Here is a 12,150-nt window from a genome sequence, read left to right as displayed (position 1 = left end):
TACCGACCCCTGCGGTACCCCACTGGTCACAGCGACCCAGTTAGAGACTATACCATTTATAACCACCCTCTGCTTTCTATCAGTGGTGGTCTTTTTTTTTGTTTGTTTGTTTTTTTTCAGTTTACTATTGGAGGTTGTGATTGCCTCCTTTCTGAGGCTATGTGCACACGTTGCGGATTAGCCTTAGGAATTTCTGGTGCGGATTCTGCCTCTCCTGGCAGAAAACGCACCTGTGGATTTGTCGCTTTTTTGTGCGGTTCGGCAGCGTTTTTTGTGCGTTTTTTTTTTTTTTTGCGGATTTGCTGCGTTTTTTACCCCTGCGATTTTCTATAATGGAATGGGTACAAAAACGCTGCAGATTCGCATTAATGTTTGCCATTTGCGAGGTACCGCAGGCGTCCATGGGGTTCTCCCCATTTGAGCTATTGTATGGCAAGCACCTGAGGGGAATGCTGGATGTAGCTAAAGAGACGTAGGAACAGGAGCCCACTCCACATAAGAGTGTCATCGAGTATGTGGCAAGTATGCAGGATTGGATTGTGGTTCTGTGGCCCATAGCAAAGGAGCATCTGTTGGATGGCCAGGCCGCTCAGAGCAGCATGTATAATAAAAGGGCCACAGTCAGGATCTTTAATGTAGGAAACCGTGTGTTGGTTCTAGTACCCACCCCAGAGAGTAAACTCATGGCCAAGTATCAAGGGCCTTATGAAAAATGGGGGAAAGTGGGGGAAGTGAATTATAAAGCGTACCAACCCAGGAAAAGGAAATCCAAGAAACTGTACCATGTAAACCTGCTAAAGGCCTGGAAGGACAGAGAATGCTTGGTCACAGAGGCGACTCCAGTCGTACAAATGGTGGGTCCCTCTGGCACTGGCCAAGGACACAGCCGGGTGTGAGGTAAAGGTAAATGACGCCCTCACAAAACCGCAGCGACGGGAGGCTCGAGCTTTGGGGTAGCAGAATACGGATGTATTCTCAGAGCTGCCGGGGCGAACCTCAGTGATTCAGCATGACATTGTCAGGAGCCCCAGGTAAGGGTAGAGATGAAACCATACCGAGTGCCAGAAGCCCGAAGGCAAGCAATAGCGGCGGAAGTGAAGCAAATGCTTCAATTGCGAGTCAATGAAGAGTCCTAGAGTGAGTGGACTAGCCCCATTATGTTAATACCTATACCGAATGGGTCGTTACGCTTCTGTAATAACTTCATGAAGTTAAATGAGATGTCAAAATTTGACCTCTATCCAATGCCTTGGGTGGACGAGCTAATTGAAAGACTTGGTAAAGCTCAGTACTTTACCACACTCGATCTCACCAAAAGATACTGGCAGGTCCCCCTGACAGAATCGGCTAAAGAGAAGGCCGCATTTATCATGCCAGAGGGTCTGTTTCACTATGTCATCTTGCCCTTTGGGTTATATGGGGCTCCGGCCACATTCCAGAGGCTGATGGACAAAGTGTTAGAACCGCATCAGAAATACGCATCGGCCTATTTAGACGACATAGTCATCTTTAGTACCAACTGGGAGGCCCACCTGTCCCAGGTACAAGCTGTACTAGAGTCACTCAGAGTCGCAGGGTTAACAGCAAACCCAAAGAGTCGCAGGGTTAACAGCAAACCCAAAGAAATGCGCAATAGGGCTCACGGAAGCTCGGTACTTAGGTTACGTGATCGGCCGTCGGGTGATCAAACCCCAAGTAAACAAGATCGAGGTCATCCAAAACTGGCCCAAGCCCTTAAGTTCCAAACAGGTGAGGGCATTGTGACGGGGTGTACGGCAGAGCAAGAAGGGACAACAGGCCAAGGGATGATTCCACAGATTTATTATCAAGAACGCTGGAACAACACATGCAGGTAGATCTACAGAGTCCACAATTAGTCCAACGGAACAGGTTCGGGGGCACCTCCCGATAATCCTTGTGCCAGGTAACAAAGCAATAGTCCACAATTAGTCCAATGGATCCCAAAACAATCTCACAAACGACGAGATATGTCCTCAGCTCAAGTCTCGCCCCGTTCGCTTCCGCAGTCCCAGATGGGCGTGGGGTCCTGCCTCAGCTAAGAATCCCCACTCCTTCTCCTTCAAGGATCAACTCACATCTGATCTCAAAATAAGAATGGATTGTCTGAGCTCCTGGGATCCGCCCATGAAGGGGGGTAGGGGTCACACCTTCTATTCAATGGTTGGGTCCACCAGAAGATTCTAGACTGGTGGGCTCCGCTTAATCTATGTAGTATGTACATTTGACTAGCCACCTGCTGTGAGGAAGAATGGCTATTCCTCCACTAGTGATGTTCACAAAGCTTAATTACATTAGAGCTTAGGGCTGCAAGTATTGGGGGAAGGAGACATTGTTACAGCCAAGAAAATACATAAATTACAGCTAATAGAAACCAGAGAACAGTTACATACATCAAATGGCATATTATTCAAATACAGGACAGGGCAAAAGTACATATCATGACAATCCCTTCCCCTCCCAATTTGTGTACGTACCAGGGACCTCTACAGGTCGCTGGTTAAGTACACACAGGCAGAGCATAACTTACATGTGGCTTCATGCAGCCACAAATTGGCATCGTAGCTCTCCCACATCATTGCCCAGGAGAACATCTGCAGGCAGACCACCCATCACCCCAACCACACATCGCCTGACCCCAAAACCAAAGTTCAGATCCACAGTGGCTGTGGGAATAGTCCTCCATTGTCCACCAGCCAGTTCAATGACAATCCCAGGTCCTCTATGGATTGCCTCAGGCCGAACCACTCGGGGATCAGCCAGTGTGAGGAAAGCCCCTGAGTCACAAAATCCAATAAGTCTCTGTCCATCCAGCATGACCTCCTGCAAGTGCTTACCTCGATGAGCAGAAGTCATCATAGCTGCAGGTCGCACACCATAAACTCCTAGTGGTGCAACATGGGTGGGTGAGGCACAAGGCCAGTCCTCACGTAGTGGTGACACATTGTCCTCCATGGCACTTGGCTGTACATAATTAATAATATGACTGGGTACAGGATTAATCCTCATTTGAACAGCTGGGCAGGATGCTTGCAGATGCCCCGGCTGTCCACATCGATAGCATCTGTGCTGGGTTTCACTCCATCCAAGGCGTCCTCTTGGGCGAGGGGTAAGGGAACCTGGAGGCCGGCCCCCACCTGAAGGTGCTGTAGGGTTTTGAGGATGACTCCTCCATGGGCTGGCTGGGCATGAGGCCTGCAGATGCCCCGGATGCCCACAACCATAACACCTACGCTCTGCTACTTCCTCTCCTCGTCGTATTCCAGAAAACGCAGTAGAAGCAACTGGAGGCACATTTACACGGGTATCAGCATGAGGTGGTGGCTTAGAGGAACGGGGAACAATGGGGACAGAAGAACAGGGGGCCACCGGTGTTGTGGAGCTGGTAGGCCTCTCTCCATCCTCCAACAGAATCCTCCACTGAGGCTTGATGGTGAGAGCCTCATCAGCTAGAGCTGCAGCTTCCTCCACAGTGGCTGGTCTCCTTTCACGCACCCATTCCCGGATCTCAGCAGGGCACTTGAAGTAAAACTGCTCTTTTAGGATAACCTGGAGGAAGGTCTCCCAGGTTAAGGCCTCCTCTGCCTCCAGCCAGCGATGACATATTTGCTTCAGTCTGTGGGCATACATCTTGAAAGACACTTCCTCATCACAGGCTAAAGTACGGAACTGAGTCCTGTAAGTGTCTGGGGTAACAGCATAATGTTCTAGAATAGTCCGTTTAATCTCCGCATACTCACAGTTCCCCTGAGGGTCCATAGCTCTGTAGGCTGCGGCAGCTCCACCCTCTAAGAGCCCCACCAGGTGTCGGACTCGCTCCCTTTCCGGGACTTCCATTAATCGGCACTGATGCTCAAAGTCCTAGAAGAAGCCCTCAATGTCGCCTGCAGCCTCATTAAAGGGCTTGAAGTCTTTGCGGGACACTCTGGGGAGTTCCCTCATGGTGGGTGCTGGGGTTACAGTCTGTCTGGAGCTTCTAGCTGCTTCCAAAGCGATCTGCCTCTCCAGCAATGCCATCTCCTGAGCTCTGTGAATGGCCTCCCTCTTATCGTATATGGTGGCCTCTTCTCCCAGCAATGCCAACTCCTCCTCGTACCACACAACCCACTGACTTTTTTGGGTATTTACCTCCGGCTGCAGTCTTTCCTCCATTTGCTGTGAGGGTCCTTCCTCAGCGTCATCTTGCAGGCGAACTCCTTCCAAAGCCTCAATAAGCTGCTCCTTGGAGAGTCCCTTAAAACGGACTCCTACTTCACGGGCCTTTGATTGTAGGCTCCCCAAAGTCCAGTTCTTGTACTCTGCAGTGTTGGTTCCCGATGTTGGGCCATTGTCCTCCATTCCTTCTGCTCTGATCCCACTGCTTGCCACCAGTTTGTGACGGGGTGTACGGCAGAGCAAGAAGGGACAACAGGCCAAGGGATGATTCCACAGATTTATTATCAAGAACGCTGGAACAACACATGCAGGTAGATCTACAGAGTCCACAATTAGTCCAACGGAACAGGTTCGGGGGCACCTCCCGATAATCCTTGTGCCAGGTAACAAAGTAATAGTCCACAATTAGTCCAATGGATCCCAAAACAATCTCACGAACGACGAGATATGTCCTCAGCTCAAGTCTCGCCCCGTTCGCTTCCGCAGTCCCAGATGGGCGTGGGGTCCTGCCTCAGCTAAGAATCCCCACTCCTTCTCCTTCAAGGATCAACTCACATCTGATCTCAAAATAAGAATGGATTGTCTGAGCTCCTGGGATCCGCCCATGAAGGGGGGTAGGGGTCACACCTTCTATTCAATGGTTGGGTCCACCAGAAGATTCTATTTCAAAAACAAGCGTAGGACCTCGTATAAGAGAGATGCCGTAAAGTGGCTACGAGGTACACATAAATATGGCCATTTTTATGCGCTAAAAGCTCTCATTTTTCATTTTTCATATTTCTAGTGCAGTAATGCAGTTCAAATTTCGTGTTTTCAAGTTTGCATGTTTTGGCGCTGCAGTGTGCTGCCCTTTTTACTTAACTATATACGAGTTGGCGACTCTGGGTTCAGCACCTGTTCACACTCAGTCTATGTTTGGATGTGCAGGTCAGGTTTTTGAAATGTATTCTTTAGCCTTCTGATCGTGCACTCCCCGCCTCCTAGCCACAGGTGTTTTAATTATAGTAGGTCCAATACCCCTCCACAGAAAGAGAGAATTTGAGTCCAAGAAGAGGTTTCACATGTACCCATTCAGATGGAGACGTTTATTCTCGGTGAGGTAGGTCAAGCGTAGGACCTCGTATAAGAGAGATGCCGTAAAGTGGCTACGAGGTACACATAAATATGGCCATTTTTATGCGCTAAAAGCTCTCATTTTTCATATTTCTAGTGCAGTAATGCAGTTAAATTTTCGTGTTTTCAAGTTTGCATGTTTTGGCGCTGCAGTGTGCTGCCCTTTTTACTTAACTATATACGAGTTGGCGACTCTGGGTTCAGCACCTGTTCACACTCAGTCTATGTTTGGATGTGCAGGTCAGGTTTTTGAAATGTATTCTTTAGCCTTCTGATCGTGCACTCCCCGCCTCCTGGCCACAGGTGTTTTAATTATAGTAGGTCCAATACCCCTCCACAGAAAGAGAGAATTTGAGTCCAAGAAGAGGTTTCACATGTACCCATTCAGATGGAGACGTTTATTCTCGGTGAGGTAGGTCAAGCGTAGGACCTCGTATAAGAGAGATGCCGTAAAGTGGCTACGAGGTACACATAAATATGGCCATTTTTATGCGCTAAAAGCTCTCATTTTTCATATTTCTAGTGCAGTAATGCAGTTCAAATTTCGTGTTTTCAAGTTTGCATGTTTTGGCGCTGCAGTGTGCTGCCCTTTTTACTTAACTATATACGAGTTGGCGACTCTGGGTTCAGCACCTGTTCACACTCAGTCTATGTTTGGATGTGCAGGTCAGGTTTTTGAAATGTATTCTTTAGCCTTCTGATCGTGCACTCCCCGCCTCCTAGCCACAGGTGTTTTAATTATAGTAGGTCCAATACCCCTCCACAGAAAGAGAGAATTTGAGTCCAAGAAGAGGTTTCACATGTACCCATTCAGATGGAGACGTTTATTCTCGGTGAGGTAGGTCAAGCGTAGGACCTCGTATAAGAGAGATGCCGTAAAGTGGCTACGAGGTACACATAAATATGGCCATTTTTATGCGCTAAAAGCTCTCATTTTTCATATTTCTAGTGCAGTAATGCAGTTCAAATTTCGTGTTTTCAAGTTTGCATGTTTTGGCGCTGCAGTGTGCTGCCCTTTTTACTTAACTTCACCAGAAGATTCTAGACTGGTGGGCTCCGCTTAATCTATGTAGTATGTACATTTGACTAGCCACCTGCTGTGAGGAAGAATGGCTATTCCTCCACTAGTGATGTTGACAAAGCTTAATTACATTAGAGCTTAGGGCTGCAAGTATTGGGGGAAGGAAACATTGTTACAGGTGAACTCCCAGCCAAGAAAATACATAAATTACAGCTAATAGAAACCAGAGAACAGTTACATACATCAAATGGCATATTATTCAAATACAGGACAGGGCAAAAGTACATATCATGACAGGCATTCCTTGGCATCATTGGTTACTACCGACGGTTTATACCCAATTTTGTGGGAAAATCAGCACCCCTAATGGACCTGTTAAAAGGTAAGAAGACAGTGATGGTCCATTGGAATCCTCAGGCAGAGGAAGCATTCCAGTCCCTGAAGTCGGCGTTGTGTGGACAGGCGGTCCTCATCAGCCCCGACTTCAAGAAGACCTTTATTTTACAAACCGAAGCCTCGAAGTTAGGCCTAGGAGCGGTGCTGTCGCAAGAGGTGAACAGGGATGAGCATCCAGTCACCTACTTGAGCAGGAAACTGACCCTGGCAGAGAAAAATTATAGCGTAGTGGAGAAGGAGTGCTTGGCGATTAAATGGGCCTTGGAGTCCCTACGCTACTATTTGCTCGGGCGTCAGTTTCATTTGGTAACGGACCATTCACCCCTTGTCTGAATGAGAAAGGCAAAAGAGAGGAATACCCGAGTCACCAGATAATTCCTGTCCCTACAAAACTTTAGTTCTTCAGTGGAACATCAGGCGGGGAAGTCACAGGGAAATGCGGATGCCCTGTCACTGGCCCCCTGTATGGTGACAAATGTTCAACCCCACAATTTTGAAGAGGGGGGGTATGTGAGGCAGTGACCGGTGTCATATGTGAGGGTCCCCCAGGATGTGCTCAGAAGCATATTAAGGTACCGTCACACTCAGCAACTTTGCAAAGAGAACAACAACAATCCGTGACGTTGCAGCGTCCTGGATAGCGATCTCGTTGTGTTTGACACGCAGCAACGATCTGGATCTGTGCCATCGCTGGTCGGAGCTAGAAGTCCAGAACTTTATTTCGTCGCCAGGTCGGCGTGTATCGTCATGTTTGACATCAAAAGCAACGAGCATAGGGCCCCTAGATGTGTGTCGGATCGGTACACTCCGGCTGTTTGACATGGAGCTAACAACCAGCGAGAACGATAAGTGAGTCGCCGTTACGTCACTGGATGCTCCTGCATCGTTCTGGAGCTGCTGTGTTTGATGTCTCTACAGCGACCTAAACAGCGACGCTCCAGCGATCTAGTTTAGGTCGGCTCGTTGTCTATATCGCTGCAGCGTTGCTGAGTGTGACGGTACCTTTAGATCCGCTGAAGTGCCTTGTGTTCACAGCAGGGTGCCTGTGAGTCACAAGGCAGAATAAAAGTAAGTTTGAACGTGGTCGTTATTTTTGACCAAGGAGCTTGTTCAGGAAAACCCGGTATGGGCTTTTTATTTTTGAAACAGAGTGCAGGAAGGTAGTGGGGTCCGGTCCGTTTCCTCCAGCCCAGATCTTATAAGTGGCTCATGGCCACAGAGTGGAGGAAAGGAAAATACACCCTGCAGGAATAGTTGGGGTGTGCCAGTTTTGGTCTTGCAAGCAGACAGAGCAGTTGGTCTGCAGAGCACTCCCTGTGTGAGGCAACACAGGGTCAAGAGGAGCCAAAGGGTCTGGCACCCCTGCATACACGGCAGTGTGGACGCTCATGGCAACGGGACCCGGAATGTCTTTTATTTTACCAGCTGCGATCCGGAGGATACAGCGTGCTGTGCACTGTGTAAGTTTTTGGACATTAAACGCTTTTTGTTTTGAACTTGCTTGAGTCACTGCCTCATCACTGCACAGTGTGGACACTACTGCACTACATAGCCCATTAATTATGTAGGCTTATAGCCCAGGAGACACATGTTTGATAAGTATTATGTTAGATTCCCAACAGATAAAAGTCACCTTGCTGTGGTTGATGGGCATACATTAATTGGCCAATTTAGGCCCTAGGAACCTTCATTTTTGTAAGTACATTCTATATTGCAGTAATTGAGTTTAAATCTCATATTTAGTATTTGCATACATATTGGGGATTACAGAGTGCTGCGGTGTTTTGAATCATTGTTATGTTGGTAAAGTACATGTCTACCAAGGGCACGGAGTGATGGCCGCATCTTCTTTTTCAATATAGAGCAGTACATCTGTGAATTCATGATACCATCAATGAAATGTAGCTCCTGACTCCAGCAGCACTTATGCAGCCCCACATAAGGACACTGTCACCACCATGTTTCAATGTAGGCATCATGTATTTTTCTTTGTACTCTTCAGCTTGGCAAACACATACTGTTTTGAAGCCATCAGTTCCAAAAACAATTATCTCTACATTATGCGCTCTCACATTACATAGGGAAAACTGGTGTCAGCTTCCCAATAAAACCTTATTTAAAATCAATTATGAGATTACCTGAGATTTCCCAATGTGTAGTCACAAAAATCCAAAGTATTTTTTCCTTTCTCACAGATCAGAGGCCCTTTACTGATTGCATAGATGGATATCAAAACGCAGTAAGCAGATCCTAAAATGCTCAAAACACTCCACAGCGAGGAGCACAGCATCTGCAGAGTGAAGAGATCTTGATTAGTTCTCCATCAGAGATAATACCAAAGTCGTTGGCACTTGAAGGTAGTAAATACTTAGTGAAAAATTAGAAGACAATCTCTTATTTATGTTTTTCTTTTTGTGCTGCTTTTCTTAGACTACAGATTAGGGGACTTAAACACGCCGGCCACATGCCGAGCCTCAGGCTCTTGAGTTTTAGACCCCTGCTATAGACAGTAACACCAGGCTTATGCAGATAGTTCGACTCTTGGAAAAATCTGCTGAGGGGTGCAATACTTACCATCCAGATATTACTTGTTTCAAACCAAAACCCTATTCTTTTCTCAGTCACCCCAAATACAATTATTAATTCATTTATCTTAGATATTAAAATATATACTTACCCCTGCCCTGTTATTACAGCTGCCTTTCTTCCTTGCTGCCAACGTCATTGATACGGCTGGTAAAACCTACAGGAGAGATTGGCAAAAGAGAGACAATAAGCCATATTCTTCAGCAGAAGCAAAAATATCAAGTTTGTGGAGTCAGAACACAAATGGGTTAAAGCAACCATCCACCTTAGGACTGAAGAGTGACCATACCGTTCTCACCTATAGTCACCCCACCTGGTGATCCACGACTTCCTCTCGTTGACATTTCTCCTCTGATCTGCATTCATGTCCTCCCGCTTCCAATAAGGCTATCATAGTAGTAGTGTAGTAAGTCTAAGCCATGATGGCCTTCCCTGCCATATGTACGCCACTGCACATGAAGGGCAGGGAAGCCGTGGTTTAGGGTATGTTCACACATTGCATTTTTGCTAAGTTTTCCCCCTTGTATTTTTCCAGTACCAGCAAAGTAAATGAGATTTCTGAAACCTCATGCACATGCTTCTCATCTTTTCCTTGCAGATCTGAAGTACTGTCAAATCTTCAACATGTCATTTCTTTCAGCGTTTTTCATCAAAGGGGGAAAATAGACATTAAAATGCGGCAAAAACTCATGTACTTTAGCTAGCATTTTTACTGCCAACACTCCAGTATTTGCAGCAAATTGCCACTCCTCATGCTACTGCACAGCCCATCTTGGAAGCAGGGTGACAAGACAATGATCTGAGCAGAGCAGGCAGCGGGAGGCCAATGGCAGGTACATGACAAATCTGTAGCTGCTTTTCAGTTCCAGGGTGGAGGGTCAATTTAGACACTAATATAAAAAAATATATAAGACACTTTTCTATCAGGGCTACAATGAAGGATTTTAAAGGGACTCTGTCACCTGAATTTGGCGGGACTGGTTTTGGGTCATATGGGCGGAGTTTTCGGGTGTTTGATTCACCCTTTGCTTACCCGCTGGCTGCATGCTGGCCGCAATATTGGATTGAAGTTCATTCTCTGTCCTCCATAGTACACACCTGTGCTGTGCAATCTTGCCTTGTGCAGGCGTGTACTATGGAGGACAGAGAATGAACTTCAATCCAATATTGCAGCCAGCATGCAGCCAGCGGGTAAGGAAAGGGTGAATCAAACACCCGAAAACTCCGCCCATATGACCCAAAACCAGTCCCGCCAAATTCAGGTGACAGGTTCCCTTTAAGGGCTGCAGGTATACCCTAAACACTAGTCCAATTTTATTTTTACAGACAAAACAACAAAACACTTAGCCCCATCATGGAGATTGTATAAAAAAGAAATAGATACCTCGTACATCTAATTTCTATATGCATTGATTAAATTGTGCAGAACGGGCACAAAGCTAATAATATTTGTTGTTTGCTCATTTAGAAACCTGATGTCTGTATTCACATAAGTCAATAGAAAACATACACACCTTCGCAATTAATATGCTAGATACAAAGAAGTCACAAAATTAAACGGAATTTAAAAAAAAGAATGGTACGTACAATGCATTATCGCACTCCTGTTATCAAGCAGAAACAGTACAAGTAACATGATATCAAAACTTTTGCAAGTCAGAGGTACAAATAAATGATGATTTTCATCATAGTGTTCTTCGGGAACTTAGTTCATTAATTAAAAAAACCTCTGTTTTTACGAATTTAAAATTCTCTGCATATATGGAATATACTTCTTGGACTGGAAATAAGTTAATGTTACTCCAATGTTTAAAAAAGCTTTAAAGACATACGATACACGTCTAGATAGATCCAAATATGCCAAGTGGGTCCTTTAGTTTAGAAAGTTTAATTGTTACAGGGAGGAGCAATCACATAAACCCTATCTACACTAATTGTATAAGATGCTTTGAAGGGGCCTCCAGTATTCTAGTGCATCCAACAACCATGGTGGCTCAGTAGTTAGCACTGTTGCTTTGCAGCGGTCCTGAATTCAAATCCACCAAGGACAACATCTGAAAAAAGTTTGTATGTTCTCACTGTGTTTGTGTGGGTTTCCTCCGGGTTCTCCGGTTTCGTCCCACACTCCAGAGTCATACTGATAGGAAATGTAATTTGTGAGCCCCAATGGGTACAGTGCCGATAATCTCTGTAAAGCTCTTCAGCATATGATGGTGCTATGTAAGAAACACATAATAAATAACATCTCTCATTGCTTTTCATAGTGTATCTTTTAGATGACCTAAAGTAAAGGTACCGTCACACATAACGATTTCTTTAACGATATAGTTCCTTTTTGTGACGTAGCAACGATATCGTTAACAAAATCGTTATGTGTAACAGCGACCAACGATCAGGCCCCTGCTGGGAGATCGTTGGTCGCTGGGAGTGATCAGGACCTTTTTTTTGGTCGCTGATCACCCGCTGTCATCGCTGAATCGGCGTGTGTGACGCCGATCCAGCGATGTGTTCACTGGTAACCAGGGTAAACATCGGGTTACTAAGCGCAGGGCCGCGCTTAGTAACCCGATGTTTACCCTGGTTACCATTGTAAATGTAAAAAAAAAAAAAACAGTACATACTCACATTCCGGTGTCTGTCACGTCCCTCGCCGCCAGCTTCCCGCACTGACTGTCAGCGCCGGCCGGCCGTAAAGCAGAGCACAGCGGTGACGTCACACCTCTCCAGCGACCACACAACGACTTACCAACGATCACGGCCAGGTCGTATCGCTGGTCGTGATCGTTGGTAAATCGTTTAGTGTAACGGTACCTTAAATGAGACTATTTGGTGACAGATGATCCTTAAAACAACTGTTGTTA

At 46.2% G+C, this 12,150-nt stretch overlaps 1 protein-coding gene across 1 annotated transcript in view; it reads right to left on the bottom strand.

Moving 5' to 3' along the window:
- Positions 1-12,150, bottom strand: part of LOC138638496 (transmembrane 4 L6 family member 20-like) — a 60,376-nt gene that overhangs the window by 18,549 nt on the left and 29,677 nt on the right. The window contains exons 2-3 of the mRNA XM_069727837.1: positions 9,381-9,446; positions 8,842-8,993 (exon numbers count right to left, since the gene is read on the bottom strand). Of these exons, the coding sequence (XP_069583938.1) occupies positions 8,842-8,993; positions 9,381-9,446 (218 nt within the window). The remainder of the gene's footprint in view (positions 1-8,841; positions 8,994-9,380; positions 9,447-12,150) is intronic.

The sequence above is a fragment of the Ranitomeya imitator genome, chromosome 5 (assembly GCF_032444005.1).
Source record: "Ranitomeya imitator isolate aRanImi1 chromosome 5, aRanImi1.pri, whole genome shotgun sequence".
Taxonomy (NCBI): domain Eukaryota; kingdom Metazoa; phylum Chordata; class Amphibia; order Anura; family Dendrobatidae; genus Ranitomeya; species Ranitomeya imitator.
Note: the sequence above shows the minus strand (reverse complement) of the source record. Positions and strands in the feature narration are given on the sequence as shown.